Genomic DNA, 26,597 nt, shown 5'->3' on the forward strand with positions numbered 1-26,597 from the left:
ATATCTCTCTGGACATAATAACCTCTATGTGCCATGATGCAGCTGGAGCTTTTCATGCCTCCGAACAAACTTCAGTACATCAGTGACATTAGCCTAGCATCACATGACTCTCAACAGCATTTAATGTCCAGATGAGAAATATGTGGTATGCAAAGAACTGTCCGGTCAAGTGGGCAAGGACTGCAGAACAAATGACATGAGTGTGTGAAATACTGTGGAATAAACAGCTCCCAAATGACAGAGAGAGAGAGCGAGAAATAGACAGACAGACAGACAGAGTTCATACCCTCTAGTCTTTGGAAAGAGTGAGTGAAAGGCAGGGCAAGAGGAAGCTACCTGAGGCTGGAAAAGTGGGTCCAGTAGAGTTTCTCTTGTCAGGCGGAGGGGGAGCGGGGCGATTTGGGCGGGTAAGAGTGTGTGGAACTACTGCAGCGGCCAGAAAAGAAAAAAAAGAGTAGAAGGGGAAAAAGTGACAGTAATAATAGAGGAAAAAGAAGGCGAAGAAATGTCAGAGTGGAAATTATTCACAGTGAGGATAAGAGAGAAGAAACAGTGTTGCGTTTAAGTCTTCCTACCTGTAGCAGTGACAGACTTTTTGTCCTCCTCTTCATCGCTCTCGTTGAAGTCGTCTAGGTTGCCGATATCGGTGGGTTTCACACTCATCAGGCTAGCCAGACTCTGCATGTCTTCATCACTGAGGAACAAACGGAAAACACAAATGCCAACAGTCTGTCAAGAATTTGGGAGAAGTTTTCAAAACTGGAATAAATAGTACTACTGGTTAAGATAACACTCAACATGACATCATCTCTTACAGACAGATAATTGCTGTGATATTTTTAGAGGATAAGCATGTGAGACGGCTATCATTTAGCCATCAAGAACAAACTAAAATTTACTACTCACGTGGCTTTCCCCTCACGGACAAAGACACACGACAGTGACAGCTTGAGTGTGGCTTCCACCACTTTGACAGACAGCGGCTTCAGCGTCAGTGTCAGGTCCGTCTGGGTCGGTGTGGGGCTGGCAAACCGTTTCAGGTTGATGTCAGCTGATGCCAGCACCTTACGATGCCCCTTGTTCTCCTGCACATGTACAATATACAAAGATAAGTCATAATGAACAGTATTTTTAATTGCATCAATTTAAAGGGGACGTATCATGCACATTTCCATGTCTATATTCATATTGTGGGGCTCTATTGGAATATCTTTGCATGATTTACAGTTAAAAAACTTCTTATTTATCTTATACTGGCTCTTTATGCAGCCCCTCAGTTCAGCCTCTGTCTGAAACAGGACGTTTTAGCTCCTCCCCTCGATGAGCCCACTCTGTTCTGATTGGCCAGCTCCTGGAAGCTGCCTCAGACTTCTGGTGGCTCTGGATTCTCCGTTAACGAACAGTAGTAGTTGGATCGCACTTCTTTTTCTTGTTCTTACTCAAAATGTCAACTTCTCAAATCCGAACATCCAAACAACATTGTTTGTGGTCATGTGCAAACAATCTGATGTCATCACGAGGAGGAAGTAGAGGTAGAATTTGTAAACACAGTGTTCAGAGCAGGCTGAAGCCCGGAACATTTTTACATATGTTCACCTCAAGTTTGAGAACTTTGACCATGTTTAACATAGACATCCAACATTATAACAGTATAAAAATAACAGAAAATCATAAAAAACATGTTATCTCCCCTTTAAAGCATCATGACGCATCAACAATGTTTTTCTGGTGAATATACTGTGTGTTCTGTATTTTGATGCATATTTTTTCTACTTTGTAAACTGAGTCTCATTCTTACAACAATATGTAAGATTTTTTTTAGAAGTTTAGTAATTTTATTAACAAAATAATTTGATTAATTTTCTGCTATGGTAACTGTGAGAGAAGTTAGAGAAGTAGTCAAGAGATACTTACACCCTCAATGACAAATGTCCACTCTTTGTCCTCAAACTCATCAGCATTGGCATCCTGAAGAGACGAGAACAAACAATATGATTCACTTAGTTGAACATCCTCTGTGCTTGCATCAATACAAGAATCCATACATCTGCCTGTGTGTCTGTGTGTAAATGAGTTTCAAATTAAAGAAAAAATCAATACTAAGTATTATTGGGCCACTATGAGAACTGTTACAGTGTTGCTTGACATAGATTCTCCAAGTCTCTATTGAAGGTATGAACATCGTTCTTCAAAAAAAAATAGTCCCTCATTTGGTGGTGGAGAATGCTGACTAACATGCTGGTTCAAAAACATAGTGTAAATGTCACATTCATCGGACCATTCAGTGACGTCATGTACCCTGTTGTTATATTACTCCACTCATTTATTTAGTTTTGTCCATTCATATGTCACCTGTCTGTATGTGTATAGTGTAAATAGTGTATCCTGGCGCTGTACCTTGAATAGTGTGACGGAGATGTCGATGTTCTCTGGGACGGGCCACACCACCATGCCCCTGTAAGGGTTCTTGATTCCAGGCTGCCAACTGTGGAGCTGCACAACAAAAAACATGTCAGTGAGACTGTGTGTGTGTGTGTGTGTGTGTGTGTGTGTGTTTCTGTGTGTGTGTGCATGTTTGTGGTGTTTCAGTAGTTTTACCTTGGAACACATGCGTCTGTTCCTCCTGGTCCAAACCACCCTCAGCTTGTCTGGTTGCCTACGGAAACACACAAACATACATCAAAACACAGAAATGACATCTTTCCTCATGCCGTTACTGCACTTGACAATTATATTTATTACATACTCTACAGTGAGGACAAGACTTAAAAAAGCCTCTGCAAGTTTGAAAACTATTAAGCTTAGGAACTGTAAAAAAAAGGAAGACTGGACACTGAAACTGAAAAACTTAATGAAATTATGTCTCCAAACAAAGAGGATATTATACAAATGGTCTAATACAAGGTCTTATGACTAACACTGCTGGATAATGATGCCTTGTAGTCAAAGACAAGGCACTAATGTGAGTGTGTGTGTATGTGTGCTTTGGCTGTGGGCACATGGTATAAACAAGTTTTCATTTGTCTATCTGTATATATACAGGCACACACCATACTTACACACACACATAATGTAGCCTTATCACAGATAAACACCTGCCTGCACACACACATACACACTGTACTGTACTTACATCTTTATATATATATATATATGTAAATGTATATATATGCATTTGTAAAGATGTAATATAGCATGTAATACAGCGCGTATGTGTGTGTGTAGGCAGCTGTTTATCTGTGATTAGGCTACACGATGTGTGTGTGTGTAAGTACGGTGTGTACCAGTATATTTGTGTATGTGTGTGTTGGTAACATGATGCCATTGTATTTTCTAAGTCCTCTGTGGCACGGGAAGTGAAACAGGAAGCTGCAGAGTCATGTGACTTGTGTCTATCTGAATGTGAGGTGTGCCTCTTGACAGGAAGAAGGAACCCCCTTTTTCCTTAGCGTATACACACTTCAACACATAGAGCCTAAATCATTCACCAGTACTGTACATCATAATAATAGTACTAGTATAGTTTGATAGTACTCATCTAACCTCAAAATATATTATCTTTACAACCGTTTCAATACCTACAGTAAGGATATTCTTTTGAATATTAATAGTTTATAGCTGCAGGATATTGTCTCATGTTTCAGTGTGAGTAGAGCAAAGAGGATTATGTGTGTATACTGTATGTGTTTTTTTTAGCGGTGTGTGCATGTGTTTATGTGGTATGTGTGTTAGGGGGTCAGGAGTGACATCAGAAATAGACTGACAGGCACAGAGTGGAGGGTAAGAAGAGGGGGGAGGAAGAAAAGAACAGCACAAATGCTGACAATAGTGTGATGTGAAACACAAAGACACAGAAACATGTACTGTACCAGTGAGCTCAGTAACAATGTGAAGTAGCAGAAGGCTGTGATAGGTGGCAAACATTAGTGATGTCATACAGTCTAGTCACACACATACTATAGCATTGTGGTTGGTGTTTTGTTATTCAGCAGACTGTAGTTTTATCCTACAGCTGACTGGATGATGTCCAACAGTTTTTAACTTTTAAATCATTGTGATATGTATAGTGTTAAAACAGGAGAGGTCACAGATATTTACTCATTTGACTGACTTCCTCAGTCAAATGACGTACTTCCTCAATAACCTAAACTTTTTTGTCACATGAAGCATTTTTTTGTGTTACTCTGGAAGTAGTCCTGTTGCTAAGTCTTTAATTGTGTCTGTGAAACTATACTGTCTCTCTCAACATTGTTTTCTGACTCTTGTACAAAGTGCTGGCCTTCTTATCTTTGCCCCCTCTGTATTATTATTACTCAAAAACCTTGGGATGGAGAATTTCTCTCAGGAGGCCTTGTTCATCTAGTGCCTGAATAATTTAATAAATACAAAAGGGATCTAACATCTAACAGAGCCTAAGGAATAATTTAGTCTTATCATGTCTCACACATTATAGTTGTAATTTTAGCAGGAAAGTTGCATTGAAATACGTCTTTATCATGCAAACTCTAAGTCTGCATCTCAGCAACAAGTCTGTGTGGTGACGTGTCTCTAAGACAGCCAATGGTCTCAAATCATAGCACTAAATTAGAACAAACCCCAAACACTCACATTCAAATCACACTTGTACACTAACATGTGACCTCCCACATGCAAGGGTTCATTTCCTGCCTCTGATGTTTGATGTGATCTTAAAATATCAGTAACGCCTGACACTTGATACAGTTCACATTGTATCTAATAGCTGATTTCCTTTTTAGAAACAAGACACATCAGAGGTAACATGGCTGAAACTTTGGATTATTCTCCTGTCTTTCCTCACTTCCTCCTTTCCTCTCCTCCTCCCTCCTCTCTCTCTCTTTCTCTCTCTCTCTCTCTCTATCTATCTCTCTCTCGCTCTGTGGTTTCTGACTTTTGCCTCAATGTCTGAACAAGACACTGGTGAACGCTTATTAACTTTGATTTCATCATACTGCATGAGGGAGTTGTCGCTGTTTCTAAATCACCCTTTCTTTGCCCTTCTTTGTGTCCCTTTTAGGAAGGCCGGGTGACACAAGGCCTTTGCTGTCAATCAAACTCTGAAACTTTATTGCTGCAAGCCTTCAGTCACTACAGCAAAGAACAGATATATGTTTCTTATCATGCTGCTGACATGCTGCTTACACGATTATTCCACCCTTTAATGTAATCTTCACAGATAAGAAGGTGCAATGTGGGCCGAACTGTTACGTGCGCAAAAGTTTAAAGGTACGAGTTAAACTTTTCCATAATAGAAATCAGTTGAGAATATTAAAATGTATGTTTGAAGATTAACTTACTTATTGTACTGATAGAAGTTAGCACAAACTGGCTCCAAAAACGACCCTAAAACACTAATTGTCAATTTATTTTAATTGCAATGTTATGTCACTGTATGTCAGGGCTGAATCATGGTCCATGCTGTATCACCTGGCCATCTCCCAAATGTTTTGGATAACAGGAAATTGCACTAGTGGGAAAAGCCCCACAGAGCTTGAGTGCTACATAATAATTTGATTGCGTCTCAGAAATGAAAAAACAATGAGACAAGTGAGTCTACTGTTGTGCTTATAATGACAAATTATTGCATATTGATGTTAAATCAAAACTGTAAATCTTAAAAGCTCAAATTGCACCACACAGGCACTTGGTCAAATTAGACAGGAAGTGACCAACAAACAAAGACAATAACAACACTGCATGACTATAGAGTGTCATATTTAGAGCTGCGACGATTAGTTGATTAATTGATTAGCCAATCGAGAGAAAACTACTCTATAACTATTTTGATAATTGATTATAAGAAAAAATGTCCAGATTCTTTGATTTCAGCTTCTCAAATGTGAATATTTTACAGTTTTTTTTAGTTTTCTATGACAGTAAATTCAATAACTTTGGGTTGAGGACTATTGGTCGAGACAAAAGGACACTTTTCACTATTTTCAGTTTATAGACCAAACACCCAATCGATTAATCGAGAAAATAATAATCAATAATGAAAATAATCATTGCAGCCCTAATCATATTGTTGTCATGTATGTCAATATTAGGTTTGCAGAGACTGCACAACTGTGACCAAAATGTCACCTTCATTAGACTTATTTTGATATTACATTGCCTCTTTAACAGACTGCTAAAGTAAAACATGAGCCCTTACAGGTCAATGATCCTAATGATGAGCTGCGTACTGACTGATGCCTCTCTGACGCACACAGACACACATACAGACACCGGAACAGCTCACACACATGAGGGACGCCCTCATCTCAGAGTAGCGGAAAGACCCACAACATGAGAATGAACATGGCCATAATGAAGCATTATTGTAGGTAATAACATACTAAACAGCCCCTTTCTGGAGGTTGTTTACAACTCACACTGTGACAAAAACGCTCTCAGGGCAGAAACATATCTTCAAACTCACCATTTCTTGGTACACTCCAAGATGAGTTCCTGGTAAGACGCAACAAACTGAAACTTTGAAGCCTTTTTACCAACTCGCTGAAGTCTTTTCCATACCGAAGTCATAACTTCCTCTGATGAAATGCAATGTAACAAAGAGGGAAAAAGAAGGAGATCACGCACTCCCCCGCACAGCAATAATAATCCAACTTTGTCCGCTGTCTCCGTTCCTTAAAAGGTCCTCTGCTGCTACTGCTGCGGCTGCTGAACCTCGCACAAGCTGCGACTTGCGCTCATTGGCGATAAGTTGACTCACGCACAGGAAAGTGAGAAATGCCGCTATGTACGAAGCAGAAAGAGCTGTAGCTACACTAGAACTGGCGATAAATCCAACAGCAAAGAGGAACCGATTCCGCCCTTCTCTCTCTCTCATTAAAACAGGCTATAAAAGCTTAATGTGAATCTAAAGTTCCAGCCAAACAACTGCTGTAGCTCTCATTGACAACTTGTCTCTCTCTATCGCTTTCTCTCTCTCTCTGTGTGTGTGTGTGGCAGTAATCCACATGGAGACAGCACAGCTCAGTCAAGCCTGGGGTTGTTGTAATATACTGTAGGTCCTCTAGAATTAGTTCACCCTCCCTCTTCCCTTCAGTGACAGAGAGACAGGCAGAGAGAGAGAGACAGAGAGAGAGAGAGAGATATGCAAAGGTTGGTCACTGGTGATGCAGCACTATGCAAAGGTCTTTATCTTGCTCCTTGTGAAGGCACTGAGGTAACAGTCCCACTCATTACCTGTACAGTAGACTTTGATCCTGACTGTCTATCACTGAAACAGGCTTATCTGAGAGTGACTATTGTACTTAATCAGCTCCACAGGCTTATAACCATGCAAGATTTCATGGGAGCCCTACAGTGCTGTTCCATGGAATACATAAAGCATTTTTTTTTACTGAGTACAAGTCACTTCCTGAGTTTCAGCTGCGTCATTCTGGACACACCAGAGAAGTGTGTTTCATCTAGTTAACTGCAGAGGAATAGTTTCCATGGAGAGGGCCAATGGACTTCAATCTGTGTGTGTGTGTGTGTGTGTTCAAGCTAGGTCAAGGCACTGGGATTTTCCTCAGTGAGAGCAGGAGTGTATTTTTAGGTAGGGAATAGGGATGGATGGATGGACAGAGGCAGCTGGGGTGGAGGAGTGTGGGGCAGCAGCAGGGGGAACAACTCTCTCATGACTCAGAGTTGGTCTAATATTACACTGTGGGTCCAATGTTCAACAGTGAATTATTTCTCACAGTACCTCACTCCCCAAACATGCACACTCATACATACCTAATAACATGTGTTGTCCTCCGCCCTCTTGAAATGTAACTCAGACCGTTTGCAGCTTGCTTTGTACTGACCACCTTACTAACTACTCCACCATATGTCGTGCGTTTGATCCAACACTGACCCTTCAATAGCAAAATAAAAATGCTTCTGGTGTTGCTTCTTGCCTCAATGTGTTCTTACATTTGTTTTTCTCAACTTTGGGCTATTTCCTCCCTTTAAGGACTGATCTCACCATTCATTGTATTACAGCTACCCCCACTAGCACCTTATTGTCCTTTCCAGCTGACCTCCAGCCTGATGTTATTTATTTTAATAATCACTCATTGTATTACACTAACAATACTAACTGTGTGGTGTGACATGTAAAAATAAAGAGAGATAACCGGTTAGAAGAAAGAAATTTAAGAGTATCAGTCAGTTAAAAATCCACATTTGCATTTGTTTGATAATCCTGTCCGTCATGAATTGTGCCGTGATGAGGTGGACACACTCGTCTACACTTAAAATGTCAGAGAGACAGAGACAGGCTAACAATATCTACAACATATGTTGATTATAAATAGAGAGCAGCATGGGACTTTCTACTCAAACATCACTCCTGTTGCTCTCTTTGCAGCAAATGGTTTTCCTTGTGCTAGTTTCAACATGTTGTTGTAAGAAGGCCAGCAGGAGGAAAGAGAGCGCTCTCTCTATCTCTCGAGGAGACAGCGTGTCCCCTGTTGGTCATATTTTGCAATATCAACTTCTGATTGCATTTAATTCAAATACAGGGACACTGAACATGTCTGTGGTATACACTGTGGTTTTATTTTAAGATTTAGATACAAAAATGATAAAGACACTAAACAAAGTTACATAAAGTAATTTCATGGCTTTGTCAAACCACTGACAGATTCCTTGTAAAGTTCTCAATCTGAGGAGTTATAAACAAAACACTGATTCAAAGGAGCTCACTATTTCAAAAATACTGAACTGATTGGAATGATATTGATTAATAGTATATTAAGGAGCTGCTTTCATTTAAATGCTACCTACTGACAAAAATACTGGAAAAAGCTCATGACTTATGAGCAATTAAAGACAGCTTAATGTGTCTACATCCAAGACCTCAGTGCAGAATCACAACAGATCTTCAAGTCTTTTATGAGTTTGGGCTTGTGAAGTCTCAAGATGAGGCAAATTCATCCAATAATTAATACAAAAATATTCATACAAGTTACTATGCATGCATTTTTGTATCTTATAAATCAAAAGGAGGATTTATTAATGTCTGGTTTCACAGACTAACAAGCTAAAAATAATTTTCAAAACAATCGTTGGGTCTGAAAGATGTGATACTTTTGAATTGAAGCTTCACATCAATTCAGTTGATTTTGAAAGAGAATACAGATGATTGATTGACAGCGCCTCAAGACACTAAATGGCCACTAATACTGTAAAAAAAAACTGTCATAAGACAGAATCTGAAAAGTCTGGAATGATCAGGAAACTACAAACAGGTATCAGATGTTATCAAACTGGCCTCATTTCACCCCACACCTCCATTTATAGTCATCACAATAATTGCTATAGAAATAACCCACCCAGCTCATGTTCAGTGCTATTTGGTGCACAGCACCAAACAGCATGTAGTAGCATGTAGCTGACGCAATTAAGAGGTAAAAGCAGATAACATCTGTTCTCACTTGATTTTTTCTCTTCTAGCTGGCATCATTTCTGCTACGGCACACAACATCCAGGAAGGAAACGTTTACATATTACTGTCAACTGCCCGTATTACAAAGCCATTGACTTGCTTTAGTTTAATTTGCCCATGGCCAGAAAAACTGCACAGTAGTGAAAAGAGAGAGTTTAAAAAGTTTAAAAACAAGTAAAATAGTCCTGGTAAAAAAAACCCTGGTAATTCACATTACCAAGCAATACTGACGTGTAGTGTATGTGGAGAAAACATGTAATGACAAAAAGTGTGGTGTATCCCCATGAATCCAGACTATTACAACACTATATGGAGAGAACTGTCACCGTATCAGGCCCTACTGTAGGCACTTCAAGCATCTTGAACTAATCAGATTGCTATCAAAGTGTGACCAGTAAACACTGAATCTGAATCAAAAGACCTTCAAGTGCAAATGGATGCATTTGCATAAGCCACATACAGTATGTCACTAATTATGTTACAAGTTCCTCCAAAAACATTTCCAATCACATCAATGGATTGTTAAATAAAGTTGTTTTTGGTTGAAAAGTGCAATTAGATTTCTATCAAACAAGCACTGATTTGCAAAGAGTAAAAAAATGTGGATATACTATCTGGACACATTATCTAGACAATAAAAACTATAGAAAACGGGGCCTTAAGTTAAAGAGACATGATTGTTGAGAAAATATAGTCATGGTGTCCTCACAGCGCAAAGTGCATGAACCATGTTTCTGAATCTTCCATCACATATAAAGTATAAAATATCAAGGAATCTGAAAGGAGTCTTTGATCCACTGGTCTCTGGAGTTGCTGTTGGGTGCTGGCAGGCGCAAAGACGAGGAAGAGGGCTGCTGTGAGGGAATCCCTTTCTCCTCCTCATCCTCCTCCTCTACTTCATCCTCCTCCTCCTCCTCTTCCTCAGAGTATCCATTATCAGCACTGAACGAACCCTCAGACAGAAACGAGGAGCCCTTGTACTCCTGGATGGACTCATGGAGAGACCACAGCTGGCACAGCAGAGACATGTCGAGCTGACGCAGACCCACCTGTTGTACACAAACACAAAATATCTGTTCTAGTTACCGAGGATGATACAATGAATGGGGAAACTAAGGAGAAAATTTAGAGTGACAGTTGAATTTTACTGTCCATTAAGAAATCCTTTCACAATGCACTTTCAATGTAAGTGCATGAAATGTATTTAAAAGCTTATTTGGAGCTAATATGAAGTTTTAGGAGTTTGTGTTAGTCAAATCAGGTCAATATCTGTCAAAGTTACTGTCATATTGGTGTCACATTCATCTCTTTTTGTTACGACTATACTGTAGCTGAGCAGGTAAACACTGTCTGTGGAGACACAAAGAGGGATTTTTTTAAATAAAAAGATTGTAACTGTGGAAAATATCCTCTTTAATTGACCAACTCAGCTGGATGAAACCTTTTAACTTTTAAAAAGTCTACATTTTCGTTAAAAACTAGGACTATAAACATTGTAAGCACATATGGAGACTATCTTCTAATGGCCAGTGTGAACAGGAGGAATGATTACAGCAAGATGCTCAGTGCTCATTTGTACACCTGACTATTGTTCTAAGACAGACTTGAAAAATTGTGAACCCGTCCTTTGATACACATGTTAACAGCTTCATGACAAACTGAACAAACACTGATTAAAATACTTGCAGATTTGTGGAAACAGAACAGGGCCATTTCAAAGGTTTTTACAGCAGAGTATTGGACATATTTGTGCTATTAATACATTTACACAGACATGTATTGTATGTGAGTAAACCATCTTACCATCTCTTTCCGTAGCAGAGCCAGAGCCGCGTCCAGTCCGCCCGGTTTGCCCTGACCGCAGCGCGGCGCGTCCCCGCCGCCCCGGCTGATGTCGGCCTGGATGCGCGCTCTCTTGCTGTGGACCTTCTCGATGTCCCGCCACGACCCGCCGCTGGAGTTCAGGATGCCGCTCAGGCCCTTGGGCAGCGGTGGCAGCCCCTCTACCGAGAAGACACCGCCCACCTGACAGTCAGCCGCGCCGCACAGACTCCCGTTCATCGCAACGCTGCACGGTGGATAGTAAACTCAGCAGGAAAGCTACAGTTTACATGCGCGTTTTGCATTACCTGCAAGGGTCTCCCAGGAAAGACGATCAATTACAAATGCACGTACAGTCTAATGCTGACTCACCATCACCCATAGGTGGTATTTTCCTCTTTCCCAGCAGCAGAACAAAGCGCTGTCTCAAGTCTTGGAAATTGGCTCCTTAAAGACAAAAGCGAATCAGTGTGTTCCTGTTTTCTGGATGTGAGCGAGTTACAGCAGAAGCCACGAATGTCGGGGTAATGGCAGGCTTCCTGGCTTTGTTTTGCTTTTCCTTTGTGTAGGAGAGTTCACCGACATCTCTCGGCTCCGCCCGGCAGTCACCGCGCCACGCCCCGCCAGTCTGTATTTGGTGTTGGACAGTGGTTTGTCTGATTGCACTGGATCGCTGCTGAGCTGCTACAACATAAAGAGATGCGCTCCGGCTGTCCAACACTGATAGCTTTTACAATGCCATGATTAGGTAGACATGTAAATTGTTAAAGATCCCCTCCACACATGTTTTAGGGCATAAAAATCCTCTCCTCGGAATAATAAATTGTGTTGGACATGTTTTTACACAAAAAAGCTCAGTTACCTTGTTAAAGACGATTAAAATGACATTATACTCCTCCCTCATTGAAAAATACAGAATCTATGCGTTATGCAAATATTTTTCCTGTCAAAAGTTTAATTGCTGGATACAAAATGTCTCTAACTTCACTGAAAAGGCCATTCTCTTTGTATTTGCACCAGAGGCTTCAAGTTTACACGCCACACTTGTGGAAGTTATATGCTGGCCCTCCTGTGGCTCCAAATTAGTTGTGACGTCACAAATCATGCACCCTTTTAACTCAGATTGAAGGTGAGCTCAAAGAAACTTTCCACTTTCAGCACATGAATGAAATTCATTCTGCACAGTGAAGCTCAAATATCCAACTGAAGGAACAAGAAAACAAACAAAACACATTTTTGACTGGAGGGGGACTTTAAATTAACCACATTAAAGAAACAATAAGTAAATGAGAGCATCAACAATCTTAATCAGGCCAATAATTGTACAATGGTAGCAACTAAAGATGCATAATAATGACTGCAGATGCAATTGTAATTGACTGGACACATTTTGAACACAAATGCATTTTACATGTTTATTGGTACTAATAGTACAGCATTTTCTGATTAACAAACTTCGTGGCATTGCTCTTTGCATTTGGCGCCCTCTTGTGGAAAGAAAACACACTGCAGAACTCCTAAACAGGCAAAGCTTTATTCAGGTACTTAATTAGAAAACTGACTGCCTTGAACAACATTGAAGCTGGCTTTTTCTAATATGAAGTGCATTGTTCAGAAGTGCACCGTTTATTTGCTCTAAATGTTTTTAATGAATACTGAATGATAAGCGTGACTTCTGAATGTTGCTCTGTCTCATCTGAGCATCACTGAATCACATGACCATCATGCATCAAAAATATTTACAATAAAAGCCTCAAACTGCCAGCAAACAAGGACAATCTTTGCATCACAACAGAGTCAGAGACAACAGGAATCCGTTGGAGTGTCCACCTGAAAAGCAAACAGAAAAATGCACCTATGTTTCTCTGTGATCAGAGGGCCGTTGTGTTTAACAACACTGCAAAGGTCTATACATTTAAACTGGTGACTTACAATTTAGTAGTATGTTGTACATCAGCACAGACACTCTTGCTTGTGCAGACACAAATATACAGGTATGTGTGCACTGGGGTCTACCATGTCCATATTTCAGTTTATGTTCAAATTTTTTGTGATTCTGTTTATACTGTGGCCATTTTTGATTTACTGAAGCTAATTTTATGGAAATATGTCCACCAAATTTAGGGAATTTAATGGCTAGATGATTTAAGATTAACGACAATGAATGTGCACTGACAAGTGTTCAGTTCTTATCATTGTATAACATAACTTACAAATCAACAAAAACAAATGTTCAAACATTTGTACTTCAACATATTATGAAACCATGTAACATGATATTTCTGACAGCCCATTATAGGTTTGTTAACTCAAGAGCAACCTGTGCACTTTGATATTTTAATCCTATTTCAAGTGCATTTTCTGACCAATTTTGAATTCAGCTCTATGCAAAGATTCAGTCAAAGAGAGATGCTGCAAAGCAGCAAACCAGAGTCAGTATTCCAAGACAGAAGCAAGTAGAAACAGCGTTCCCAGTATAATTGTTTCAGCCAGTACACGATGGTTATTGGCTGAGCTCCTTGAGGCTGCGCAGTGAGTTGGCACAGCTGGTGATTAGGCTGCAGAGCTGGATACTTGCTTCCAGCGAGGCTGCGCTCTGTAGCTGGTTGGTGGCCCAACGAAGTTTGGTTAAAACAGCTTCCTCAGCTTCTTCCAACACAGGTTGGCGGGCAGTCCTCTGTGGACAAACTGGGGGGCGAGTGGGTGCCAAAGGTGGGGTGGGGGCAGGAGTTGAAGGAGGGGGTACAGCAGGTGGAGGCAGGATGGCTCTTCCCCCTGCAGCTGCCCCCTCACAGTGCTCTGGTCTGGGTTGAGGAACTGACCCACTTGCCTGAACAATGCTGCTGGGGCCTCCATTGAGTTCAGGGGCCTGGGGTGGTGCAGGGGACTGAGCTGCAAGCTGCCGTTCTCTCACCTGGGACAACGCTGCCTGCGCATTTAGTGCTGAGAGGATTGGAGATGAAGAAGGAGGGGAGACATGAGAACAAGAGCAAATAAAAATTTACAAAAGGGACAAAGCAAGAGGAGCAGCGATGGAGGAGAGGAGAAAGAATAAAATATGTGAAGATGGAGCAGAAGACACAACAGATGAGACAGCTGGTTTACTTATCATGTGTGTGCATTAAATGTGAGTGTGTGAGTTGTGTATACCAGGGTTGTCCTTGTCAACATCAGAGTCCAGCTCCTGACATGAGACACAGTAGTTTTTCTGCTGTCTGTCCTGGAGGAGGATTGTCTAGAAACACAAAACAAACTTAGTTTAACACATAAATATTACTCCACTCACATCGTGTGTACAGTATTTAGGCACTGCTACCCTAACAAACTCACCCCACACACAGCACAGCAGTCTCCCAGCATCTTGTATCCTTTGAGCAGGTAGTTTCCCATCAATTTACTGATTTTGTCTTGTCGCTCCCTGCGAGCCTGGATCACCTTCATCTCTGCTTCTGTTGGGGGCTCCCACTCAAAGTCCTCGTCATCTGGGGTCAGTAACAAAGTGTCGATTTAATTAAATGTATTGCATATGCACAGACACTGTTGCTGAGCACTATTAACCTCATAGAATTCGTTGTTTTTTGCTGTGAATTTGCCAAATTTTACTAATTAAGTTTTATAAGACGTTTTCAGGTTTTCGTACAACACTTGTATCCACACTGTGTTGATTTTAAAAGTAATTAATACTGCCGAACTGCTCTGCTAGGGAATGATGACAAGCTAGTTAGCAAATCAACCGGGCTAACGTCAGCTAACGGTATCAAGCTACATGGTGGCGACGACAAATCTTAATGAGATAACAGCAGAACTACATACGAGAAACTATGCCTATACGTGCGCCAAAAATAGTTCTTTTTCGACAGTACAAGTAAATTGGTGAAATGTCAAAGTTAGCTCGCTATCGCGTAAGTTCACAAACCTCCATTCATAGCCATGTTGCTTCAGCAGTACACACGTTTTGCGCGATGACGTCAGAGTCGTCAAGCGTAGTCGACGTCGTCTTCTTCGTGTGCCCAAGGAAGGTTCAGGAGAGTCGTTGCCCTCTGCCGGTGAAAAACTGGTCATGAAATAGTCCTCCACTAAAACCAAGCGGATACTACCAAAGAGTAAAGAAGCACATCAGTGCAAGTTCTTTGGTAATAAATCCATGGTAGCTCCGGGTCTGAAAATTGAAGCCAATGCGGAAGTGCCTGAAACCTGCATTCTTTCTAATGGCCAGTAGGGGGCGACTCCATTAGTTGCAAAAAGAAGTCCCGATTGTATGAAGGTCTATGAGAAAATGACCCTACTTCTCATTAAACACCTTCCTGATGAGTTTATGGTCTCAATCGCTAGTTTCGAGTCTTCTTAAATACAGAATAATGTTCATTTTGTAAATGATGGTCCCATTTAAAGTAAAATAGACGATAAATCAGGGTATGCTTTAGGGCGTGGCTACCTTGTGATTGACAAGTCGCTACCACGGCGACAACGTTGATAACGTAACGTAACGTAACCACGGCGTAACCCCGGAGTATGGGTGAAGCTGTCGCTATTCACAGTGTGTTTTCAGTTCATTTAAGTTAATTGCAACATTTTGGTTGTGTAAAAAAGTCTTGTTCAACGGTTGGTTGTACTAAAAGACCCTTTAAGGAATTGGACGTTCAGTTTTTCTGGTAAGTAAATTTTGTTTTAATGGTTTTAGGCCTGTTTTTCACTAGTGAAAATTAACATTAGTGTTAGCATTATCACAGTTAACCATAAATTCTAGCACCGTGCTATGCTAACCAAGCTAGCAGCTAGCACTAGGGTCAACTCCACCCTCTTGTCCAAATATGGTCACTTCTGGCTCCAAAAATCAAAGATGGCAGCAATCAAATCCAAGATGGTGTCAAATTGCTAAACTCGTGGCTTCAAACAAAACAGCAGTCCTCAAACCAATGGGTGACATCACAGTGACTACGTCCATGTTTTTTACAGTCTATGACTAAAATCTATGAGACTACATTATAAACATTCTCCCTGTGGCTTCTCATTGGTTTAAAGTAGGCAAGGATCAATTAGAGAAAGGTGATGTACGGTAGGTAGGTAAGTACTTTATTAATCTCCGGGGGGAAATTTCTTTGTTACAGCAGCAATAGCAATACAGAGAATAAGAATAAAAATTAAAATAAGGGTAAGGACAAGAATAATGATAAAAATAAAAATAAACAATACATTCTACAGGATGTCACATGTGTTTTTTGCACCACTAGGTTTTAGCCATATTTGAATCACAATCTAACAACGGTCGGGGGGTAGTTTGCCTATGTTGCCAATGTTAACCTCTTTTTTCCTCCTCTTCCTCCTCCTCCTTCTCCTCCTCCTCCTACTACTACTACAAATTACTATTACTTCAGTTATTGCATTTTTACTAATGATTATTTAATGTTACAAAAATACTTTGAAAATAAGTTTTCAAATTTTTTTATTACGATATGGCTCATTGACGTCTTTTTAATAGTTTTTGGGCAACAAAGGAGGTCTATGTCACATGCAGAGGAATAAGATACTATATCCGGCTTTGGATACACACACAATATGTTTAAGTAGATCAGTTAATTGTTGGACATGAGAAATCTTACGGTTGCACATGAGATTTGTTGACTACAAGAACCATATAGAAAATCCCCAGCCTTATCTTTTAAATGACTTTGAAAGAAGAATTGGTTATTAGCCAATACATGAACAGCACTACAGCATTTCTTAGTCCTACTGCTATACCAAAAAGTGAAACTTTTTCCTAAAGCTATGGGATTACACCCATATTTTGCAGTATGGAACAGCAACACAACTGTGAATGCTTCAGAAACACAAAGGGAGAAGAGAAAAAGATAAGGGGAGAAAGACTCAATGTTTCAGCGCCACTGAGAGAGACAAAGAGGCTGGGGCCTTGTCCCACAGTGGTGCCGCCCTACCTATGAAGTTACACCCATAGCTGTGGGGGCTTTTAGACAGATAAGAGATACTTGGAGGAAACTGTAATGAGCATAAAAGTAGTATGCATTGCTCAGTAAACACACTAACCTCCTGCCACCAATATCCTTTCCACAAATACAAAGAATAAGAAGTAAAAAGCACTGCTTTGTACATAACATACTTGCTATGAAGGGTAAGCATCTGTAAATATTATGAGACCAATTCAAAGAACATAATGCTCTAGAAAACTAAATCTACTGTGTTAATTAGTATATGGATTACTGTGCCCTGTAATTTATAGGTTTATAGGTTCCTCAGATTTTTACACTATCATTCTTAGGCTTCCTATTTTGTGTCCCCATATTTTTGTAACATATTTTGTGCAAATTTCCACATAATTACAAAATGTTATTCTGTATTTTGTAATCTGAGGTCAGGTTTTACCCAGAAGAGTGAATGAGAGCCATGTTCTCATTCTAAAAGTTGTCCTCTCAGTTTAATCAACTATTTATAAAAAAAAAAAGAAATAAATGAGACAGAAACAAAAATCAAACCCACACCAAAATAATTCAGTTTTTAAAGGTTTTATTGTATTTTGAGGTATTTGATGAGGCCAGTCAAAAACATTGCCAGGTATTTTTTGCAAGAAAGAACAAAGTGTCATTCAAAATGATTTTCAGTGAATCACATTAATCCAAAGCACTCAAACTGATTTCCTATCTTTCCCCATTCACATTCTGAAGTCAGCTGTTTCGTACACGTTTGTGTATCTATGTGTGTATCTACTGTAAATCTTTGGTCTCTAAATGTTGGATACTACTGTATTTTGCAATCGAAATACTCCCTTTACAGCTAAGTGACATTCAAACAACAAGAACAGGAACAACAACATCTGTGAGGGGACTGACAGGACATCTGTGTGTATATTCTTGGTATGTTGAAAAGGTTGTTCTCTTCAGTTTCTCGGTTATTGTTATTTGGTCTCATCACACCAGTCATATCCTTCTTCCTCTTTGCTCTGTGTCATTTCCCTTCGTTGTTTTCCTGTCTTTCTGTGGGTATCTTCTCAACCTCCATGGCATCATCCTCTCTGAAAAGGAGCAAACACAAAAGCAAGTTACCACATGTGTATTGTATGTCAAGATAAAATTACATCAGATTAGCCTTTTAATCCTCAGAAACCTTTTGGCATTGGCACTGCACGACACATCTGTTAACATACACCTAATAAATAAATATGGGATCTTCACTCAAATGAATAAAAAAGAGAATACATTGACTCACCTTGACTATAGGGGAGTTTTTTTAAGACACTGTAAAAAGAAGAACATAAAAAATTAATAAAACTGCTGAACATCACCACCTAATAACAAAATATCAAAAGTCACCTCTAAATTGCACTTCTTGTCTTGGCTATCTTGGATAAATAGTTTTAAAATAAAAGTATTAAAGGGTCATTTAGCACTTACACTGATGTGAAGTCTTTACTCTGCTCAGTGTGTAGAAGAAGTAGAAGAAGAAAATAGCAGGATAAGAGGTCAGCCTATAATCTGTGAGATGTGGCAGCAGTAATATATAAGTTTGTGTTATTGAAAATTACCTTCAGGTTTGGAGTGCATGAGCATCAATGGCAGTTCCACTGTGACGTCACTGCAGAGAAAAAACAAACCAACCAATCAGAATAACACAGACAATCAGGGATCACTGCTAATTGGCTGTGATATGATTGTAAATAAACACTACTCACCTGGCAGTGAGGCCGCCCAGCAGGCTACATGAAGATAAGAGGGACATCACAAGATAGTTTAGACATGTTGACCAAGCCTCCAGTTTAAATACAGTATTTTTGATCTTTTATTTTTTTATTGTGCCAAACACTTACCCTCCTCCGGCCACCATGAGGTTAATCTTAATCTTGTAGGAAACCAGGATTCCCAACATGTCTTTGTCTACACCCTGTCCCCTGTGGAAAGGAAGAATTACAAGGATTTGAGGGATTAGAGGGTTTAATTCAGTTAAGTGTCTTTTTAAAAACTCTTATAAGACATCATGGACATGCAGTGACATGTGAGAAAAGCTACTGTAAATTTAAAACTACAAAGTGACAAATGTGTTGTATGCAAAGAGGTCAGTCACAGAAAGAAGAACTGCATTTTGGACTTTGCTTACTTTTCTGATTTGTCTGAACTTTCTAGCAGTAATCTAATTAATTACATGTAAATCCTACTTTGGTCCTGTCCGCTGTGTTTGTGCACTTACATAGTGGTGGAGGCCAAGTTGGTGTCCTCGTCTTTCAGTCGTCCATCCAGCGCCAGCCCCCTTTTCTCCTTGTTTTCAGACAGCAGGGGGGTGATGGATACAGTATTCTCATAGGTGGCACTAGGATCCACTGTCTCTCTGGAAAGGGGCAAAACAAATGCATAAAAATAAACACCAAACGATATGTTGGAATTTTGCTTCTGTGACACATGATGTTTGACAGTAAATGTAAGTTTCCTGTGCACATACCCAAACTCTTGGGAAAGAACAGTCTTGGTGTATTTGTCTGCTGAGTAGAGGACGATGTCTGTGGTTTGGTCCACTGAGAGAAGAGGAGAGGAATGTGTTATCTTGGTAACAGCGGCAGGATTAAATCTGTATAAAAGCATGTCTAAAATCAGAGTTACCCACCAGTGATTTTGATTTTCTTCACTGTCTTGTTGCTTTCGTTGTTGATTTTGATTTTGATTGGGATTGCCTCTCCATGGAGGAAGAGCTGTGGTCAAACCAGGAAACAGATTTTAATATCTTCTTTAATATCTGTGTTGTATGTTACTACAGGTAAACTATTGTCAGTTAGCTGAAGTTGTCTGTGAGATTGAATAACAAGTAGTAAAACTACTGAGACACTTCAAATAATAAATTTTTGCTACTGTACATCTTTCTCCATTGAAGCTTCTAGATGAACAGGCTTGTCGGACATCATGAAGCTTTTGCAGATATCAGCCTTGGGCCCAGCGCCCACCTTAGATGGGGCATACTGGATTTTACGAATGATAAGGCGAGCAGTGTCCCTGATGGGCAGAGAGGAAGAAAAGATTGAGTTATATAGAGTCAAGTAGAGTAAATGTCAGTCAGGCAGAGAATGAAAGTATACTCACTTCTTGTCAATCTTCTCATCAGCGCTACACTTTTCCATGGCAAGGAAAGTTTTGACCTCAAAGTCAACACCACAAGACTGCAAAGAAAAAATAAAAAGTTAGCAACTACAACAACGACCAATTAACAATTGATACATACTAAATCAATGGGTTTACCTTGCCCTTGTCATCAGGTCCAGGCTGCAGAGACACCGAGCATGGCAGGTTGTTAGGAATCTACAGATGCAAAGAAGAAAGAGGCGTTGTTTTTATTCCATTTATATTCTATAATAAAAGTTTTCATATCTTCAGAGATTGCACTCAAATGACTAAATGGAAGTAAAGATATGGGAGTTCAGGACCCATTTTTAGGTCCCGAAATTCTCATTAATTTTAGATATTTGTCAAATTGTCATTTAAATATGAGAACAGCATACTGTTATGTTTCATTTTGTGCATTACAGAAGGATTATATAGAAACAAGTGTCTTCTTCAAACCTATTTATTTCCGCTTTTAATGAATAATATATCAAAGAAATCTGTCACGACCCTGTCTGTAAAGTAACTTAATCCCAAGTTTGAGCTCTTATAAAAAAATGTAACAGCCTATCTTTTCATTACAACCTGTAGTGCAAAGGGTGGAACGTGTGTTTGAACAGGCTGATAGACTAATTGTCATACTTCAAAAGTGAATGGGTATGTGTTGTCTCCAGCCTTCTTCAGCAGAGTGTCGTGCATTTCGCTCAAGGCGGGCTTGTGGCTTTCAGGGTAGATCTGGACATGCTGGATCCAGATGTCCTTCCTGAAGCTCAGGCCCATCACGTCCAGGTCATCACTACCGTAACGGAAGGCACATGCCAGCTGCACAAATACTGTCAACACAAAAAAATCAGGTGCATTGTTTTATTATGGTCTCTTGTCCTTGGAAAATTGAATTGAATTGAATATGGAATTGATGTTTATACTTTACTGATGTTACCTTTTCTGTCTCCAAAATCTTTTGTGTCCAGCTTTACAACACCATCTGTGAAGTGACAGACAATGTTATATTCATCATCCACACACATACACACACAAACACACACTGAGGAAGGAACGTACCGACTTTGTCCACTGTGTTCATGTGGTCCACATAGTCCCTCTTGCCCAGGTAGAGGGTCAGCTGTAAGACAGAAGGAAAGAAAAAACAGCTGAGTGTTCCTGTTGACTGTGAGTCTGTTTCCAAGTATGTTTCCCTCATTTTCAATTGATGAAAAACACTCAAGACTTACCCCTCCGTTTCCGCTGGTCTTCTTGAAAATCCTTTGTAAAAAAAAAAAGAGAAACACCATCATTCATTACTTCTCATAACATTCATTTTAATTGTACAGGAGGTACAAGTTCAACTTGTGTGTAAATAAGAGTGTGACCTTTGATAGAGTTGTCTGGATTAACCAGATAAAATAATGATTAGTTTTAGACTCTGGAGGTAAAGTAGTCACCTTGGCAAGCAGCAGAAGGGTCAGTAATCCCTTATTCCCTTTTATCCAGTTAGGAATAGCAACGTGTGAAGCAGCTTTACCTCATCTTGCCTGGATTGAGAGGCTGCTCCAGGTGAGGTAGCCACAAATGGTTTCCTAAATCACTGATTTCCAGAGTTATCGCCAATAGCTCATTATGTTACGGTCTGAGACCACATTTGGACCAACACCACTAAGCCTTCACACACCTTAAATAAAGGCTTTAAACCCCTTGTCACTTTGAGGAGTTGGCTGACCTGGGTTAAAGTCTGCAACTCCAAGACAAAAAAGTGTAACACAGTTTTCTAGTGTCAGCTTTACAGTTCTTTTCATTTCTTTTTAGTGAAAAAAAAAACAGGTATTTTGGGGGAGATTACAGTGTGAAGAGCTACACCATAACTGTCTTTATCTTTTCTTAAGCCTTGATTTTTCAGTTTGAAACCAGTACGGAGAGCACAACTCAGGGTACTTTTAGGGGACAGAAAGAAAATAACAACAGGAAAATAACACTTACTTTGCCATATCTGGAGGATCTTGAGAAGTGTTCTGAGGGGACAGAAGAAAAAAACATATAACTTTAGGTTATTAGGAGGTCACAGCATCTGTCAGACGTTGTGATTAAGCCATTGATCCTTGACCAACTGTCAGCTCGCTGGCAGCCAGAGTGATGTTTTGTTTTAAGGGCAAGGAAGGTTAATCCTTTGCGATAAGATTACACCATCAGTGTTGGAATGCCTGAGCTAAAGCTGTTATCATTCTGTATCTGCTAACTGGCACCAATCCAATGGACGCAAGTCTTGCAGTAAACTCCTGGGCAGATTTACATTGCACACGATTATGTCAGAAGGTGTTGCCCTCAAATGTAATAGTGGCAAAGCTGTTGCTTGAGTGGACTATTCAAGGACTGTTAAATGGATAAAACTCATTCAGTTGCTATAGTATTCCTGGACATGATAAGACACTAAATCCAGACTGTAGCCCTCTATAGCTCTGTAATGAGGATTAGAAAGCTTTTCAAAATGTTTAACAGTGCTGCAGGTGTGTGTTTAATGGTTGTTTATTGAAAGATTTCAAAAGGAACTGGGGTGCCATGAGTTCACTTTTAAAGGCACCATCTGCTGTCCTGAGACTGTTTGGTCTTATTTACTGCAGCATTTATCTTGAAACACAGTCTGTTAAGTAAAAACTAAATTGTTGTAATGAACATTGTGCAGCAAACTTTCTAAAAAGCCTTTGTACAAATGTAAGAGGAAAAAAAAATAAAGAAGTCGAGGCCACTGACTGCATTATAAAAGTTGGTTTCTGGGCAGTGCAGCAATTTTCAAAATACAGCATAGTTTAGGCTTTCTATCCTAGTATTGATCAGTTATTGATCAGCTACTGGCTTGTAATGAAGATAGGATAAACAAAGAGAGAGAATATTAAGTTGCCTATTCTACATCTATGCATTTGGTTGTTTTCTTGTTTCTTCATGCACACGGATAGCAGGTAACTATTCACAAAGAACTTTCAAACTACAACACCTGTGTGGAATAAGGAGCATGACCAGCATATGAATTTCAGCACCATGGAGAGGTACAGTACAGACACCATCTGTCAGTTTTGATTTGCTAATTATTGTGAAATATCTAGTAAATACGCACAACTGCTTAGCAGCTAATCTAAATGCTAATGAACTAAATCATCACTCATACGTTTCTTGTATTTTTGCAACCACCTTGCTGAAACTATCAAGTATATTTAAACATTTAATATCTTCTTTAATATCTATTCACTTGTTATATTTCACAGTTAATATGGTGATGTATTAATCTCCTGTTGTTATTATTGCTCAGTTTAGCATAATTGATGCTGGCTGCAGATAATCTAGATTTGTCTCTCTAAACTGAACTGAGGAAATGTATCTTGTATCTGTATTTCACACAGTGAAAATCATTATCACTTAAACTAATATGTGTCTGCACCTCCAAGCTACATCAGGGTTGTGGTTCTGAACTGTCTTACAAGAGAAATTTGGGGAGATTAGCACATTTACCTGCAAACCCACCTACTGTCAGTCATTTAGTCCACTTTAATATACAACAGCCCCAGACAACTTTGACCCTTTATGGCCCGGCTGATGCATTGGCACAAAGATTAAGCTTAAGATATTTAGAGAAATTGTGATCTTATTTTAATTGTCTGTAATAGAATGAACAGTAATAAAATTAGGATGACTATAACTATTTCCACTAAACCCCAAAGTGTAAGATAACACTGATTTGCAGTTTAAAGTAGGAAGAGTTTCTGGCTCTTCCCTAGTGGCGTACTCATACTCATGTAGTTTTTCCTCATCAGTGAATTCTATTAAAAAAGTAAAATCATGCCTCTTACTCCAAGTGAAAATTCAGTATTTCATCATTAGTATCAGCACTCTATTCATCCATCCATCTTTTCATCATTCCATCCATCCATGAAGACGTCTTACCTCTTCTCAGTTGTCTGGGATCTTGGTAGTGTTTGTCGGAGTAAGTGGAGAGTGCGGTCTGCAACAGTTGTTCTCCCTTTTTTATACCTGCAGCCTCTCTCTGTGCATCATGTGGGCTTAACCACTTCGTTGCTGTTGTTGCCTGCTTTGTAATCCATTTAAGCAATCATCAGACAGCTTTTTTGGGCTACAAAAGGTTTAAAAATACCAGCCAGCCAAATCACAGGGGCAGACATACAACACAGTCGCCACATGTCAGTGATAGTAGTAGGCTGATAATCCCCTCTGCACCTCCACAAACCAAGCCATCAAGTCTCAGTTGACTCAGAAGGGAGAATAAATCAGGGTCATTAAGTTTTTTCTCCTTTTGTTATTAGGGATCATCTCTATGAGTGGAATCATTGTGTTTTTTTTTGTGCAACAGCCTTGGATGTGTCGTGATATATTTACTGGCATGTGTTGGTTGTCTGGTGTTTAATAATAGCTTTCAGAACTGCTATTATTAGCCTGATCTACCTGTGAGCTGTGCCCGATTTAAACAAGGAGCCATGCTGTGCCATTGCAGTTAAATGGGGAACAAGTATCTAAACAATCTGTCCTTATTGGTTAGTTAGCTGTTTTTCAGTGTTGCTCACAAAAACTCATAGAGACAAATGTTAAAAACTATCAAACTTGAGACACATTTCTTCTACCAATATCTGAGGTAAAGACGTGTATTTGGTCAAAGAGTAACAAAAGTAAACAAAAACTTTTACTTTAAGCCCATGTGCAGAATTATCTTTTCAAGGAACCAACAAATCTGATTAACAATTTCAAGTAACTTGATTGGAATTATGGTAAAAGTAAAGGTTTTATAATATTTATAGATATTTGTGGAGCAATGTAAAGATTCTCAGTATTCCAATCTGTCTGATCTCAGCAGATTAAGGGCTCCCAGTCAATTTATGGTGCGGATGATGGGAGAACCGACGCCAATGTGAGCGTAAGCTGCCTTATTCAACGGTGTCTCAGTAACGTCCCAGAGATTAGACAGAATCTTTGGATTGATTCCCTTTTGACCTTTGAAACCCTATGAATCCTTCCACAGATCATCCATTATTACAAGGTGCAAGCCTGCAGAGCTTAACTTGAAATTCCAGTCAAGGTACCAATGTTTACAAAGAAACCAAAGACATCTGCCAGGCTGGAAAAAAAGGGAAATGTGTATAAAATGATACACAAAATACAGTACAGGTTAGACTTTCTATCCTAGTATTGTTGTTCACCTATTATTCAGCTACTGGCTCGTCATGAAGGTAGGGTAAACAAAGAGAGAGAATATTAAGTTGCCAATTCTTTATTTTTTCCTTGCATTTGGTTGCTTTCTTGTTGAGACTTGTAAACCGTTATGCATAGTGATAGCAGGTAACTATTCAGTAAGAACTTTGTGCATGTGCAGAATTTTCCAACTGATACACTGGTACAGTCACATAAATTATGTCTTGAGTTTGAATATTTATAAGAAACAAATGTTTTCTCCAGTGAAGTGCTGAACTACTATGCAGTAGTTAAGGTGAAGTTTATGAGGATGAATGAAAATATTACAGTTCATATAGTTATGTATGCTTTTTTAACACATCGGGGGTAATGCATTTTGCTGACTGTACTGTATTCTTTAATATTTCAGGATTTATTTAAGGGAAACTTGCTTGTGGGCTTAATTGACAAACAAGGTCATCTACATCAGTGGTTCCCAAACTGGGGGCCAGGACCCCCACAAGGGGTCGATGGATTAATCTAAGGGGTCGTGAGATGATAGGACAGGATAGGACAACAGAAAAAAACATTTCTGTCACACAGTTTTCTTTTTTCCCCCTCAAACCTTTGCTTTATTTATTGTAAATTACTGTATTTTATCTCCTCAGGCCTCTAAAAGTGCTTAATTTTTTTTTAAAAGCCCTCTTTCGTTTAACTGGCAGACATCGCAACATGTGACGAGGGGTCCCAGGCATACACTTTGCTTTGTTTTAAAGGGACGCAAGCCAAAAATCTTGGGAACCACTGAACTAGATGATGTTTCTTTTAAAGTAAAGATGATTTAATAAAATACTTCATTTATTTATAGGGAAAGTGGGAGATGTCAAAGGGCCTTGGTTGTAATCCAGCCAAGGTCAGCAGTGTGACCTCTAGGTCAACAGGACACCCCACAAGGCAAGGGTTGCTGTGTTGTAATGACCGTGGCTTAACTGATTTACTTCGTTATCTCAAATCAAAATATAGAGGCTGTGCAGATGAAGTGTTATGTGAAAGCTTTATCAGCTTTGTCACTACTGGCA

At 39.6% G+C, this 26,597-nt stretch overlaps 4 protein-coding genes and 1 long non-coding RNA gene across 13 annotated transcripts in view; 1 reads left to right on the forward strand and 4 right to left on the reverse strand.

Annotated features, from left to right (window-relative positions):
- Nucleotides 1–7,025, reverse strand: part of ehbp1l1b (EH domain binding protein 1-like 1b) — a 28,636-nt gene extending 21,611 nt beyond the window's left edge. For all 4 annotated transcript variants that reach the window (XM_042431956.1, XM_042431955.1, XM_042431954.1 and 1 more), the window contains exons 1-6: nt 6,440–7,025; nt 2,599–2,656; nt 2,398–2,493; nt 1,915–1,968; nt 907–1,085; nt 576–694 (exon numbers count right to left, since the gene is read on the reverse strand). In XM_042431956.1, coding sequence (XP_042287890.1) covers nt 576–694; nt 907–1,085; nt 1,915–1,968; nt 2,398–2,493; nt 2,599–2,656; nt 6,440–6,543 — 610 coding nt within the window. In that variant the 5' untranslated portion in view covers nt 6,544–7,025. The remainder of the gene's footprint in view (nt 1–575; nt 695–906; nt 1,086–1,914; nt 1,969–2,397; nt 2,494–2,598; nt 2,657–6,439) is intronic.
- A 1,507-nt stretch (nt 7,026–8,532) lies between these two features.
- On the reverse strand, nt 8,533–12,033 carry fam89b (family with sequence similarity 89 member B). The gene is made up of 3 exons (XM_042432182.1): nt 11,636–12,033; nt 11,246–11,510; nt 8,533–10,491 (listed from the first exon to the last, which is right to left on the reverse strand). Exons 2-3 carry the CDS (start codon nt 11,501–11,503, stop codon nt 10,210–10,212), a joined length of 540 nt encoding a protein of 179 aa, XP_042288116.1. The 5' UTR covers nt 11,504–11,510; nt 11,636–12,033; the 3' UTR covers nt 8,533–10,209.
- Nucleotides 12,034–12,778: 745 nt separating this feature from the next.
- Nucleotides 12,779–15,348, reverse strand: znrd2 (zinc ribbon domain containing 2). The gene is made up of 4 exons (XM_042432181.1): nt 15,180–15,348; nt 14,594–14,745; nt 14,414–14,498; nt 12,779–14,206 (listed from the first exon to the last, which is right to left on the reverse strand). The coding sequence occupies exons 1-4, from the start codon at nt 15,193–15,195 to the stop codon at nt 13,767–13,769; spliced, it is 693 nt and encodes a 230-aa protein (XP_042288115.1). The 5' UTR covers nt 15,196–15,348; the 3' UTR covers nt 12,779–13,766.
- A 527-nt stretch (nt 15,349–15,875) lies between these two features.
- On the forward strand, nt 15,876–21,417 carry LOC121909847. The gene is made up of 3 exons (XR_006099532.1): nt 15,876–15,915; nt 21,084–21,209; nt 21,327–21,417. It is a non-coding gene; the product is annotated as an uncharacterized LOC121909847 (long non-coding RNA).
- On the reverse strand, nt 17,746–26,127 carry arr3a (arrestin 3a, retinal (X-arrestin)). 6 transcript variants are annotated; one of them, XM_042430625.1, is made up of 17 exons: nt 24,283–26,127; nt 22,330–22,361; nt 21,588–21,618; nt 21,418–21,478; nt 21,296–21,340; nt 20,998–21,188; nt 20,494–20,553; nt 20,338–20,414; nt 20,115–20,250; nt 19,868–19,952; nt 19,706–19,778; nt 19,457–19,594; nt 19,080–19,160; nt 18,945–18,968; nt 18,798–18,847; nt 18,482–18,510; nt 17,746–18,287 (listed from the first exon to the last, which is right to left on the reverse strand). In XM_042430625.1, exons 2-16 carry the CDS (start codon nt 22,335–22,337, stop codon nt 18,503–18,505), a joined length of 1,068 nt encoding a protein of 355 aa, XP_042286559.1. In that variant the 5' UTR covers nt 22,338–22,361; nt 24,283–26,127; the 3' UTR covers nt 17,746–18,287; nt 18,482–18,502. The 6 variants fall into 6 exon arrangements, with proteins under 6 accessions (XP_042286559.1, XP_042286557.1, XP_042286558.1 ...); XM_042430623.1 differs by having other exon boundaries at nt 21,296–21,478; nt 22,330–26,127; XM_042430624.1 differs by having other exon boundaries at nt 21,588–26,127.
- Nucleotides 26,128–26,597: the final 470 nt, after the last annotated feature.

Source organism: Thunnus maccoyii, chromosome 13 (genome assembly GCF_910596095.1).
Source record: "Thunnus maccoyii chromosome 13, fThuMac1.1, whole genome shotgun sequence".
Lineage (NCBI taxonomy): Eukaryota > Metazoa > Chordata > Actinopteri > Scombriformes > Scombridae > Thunnus > Thunnus maccoyii.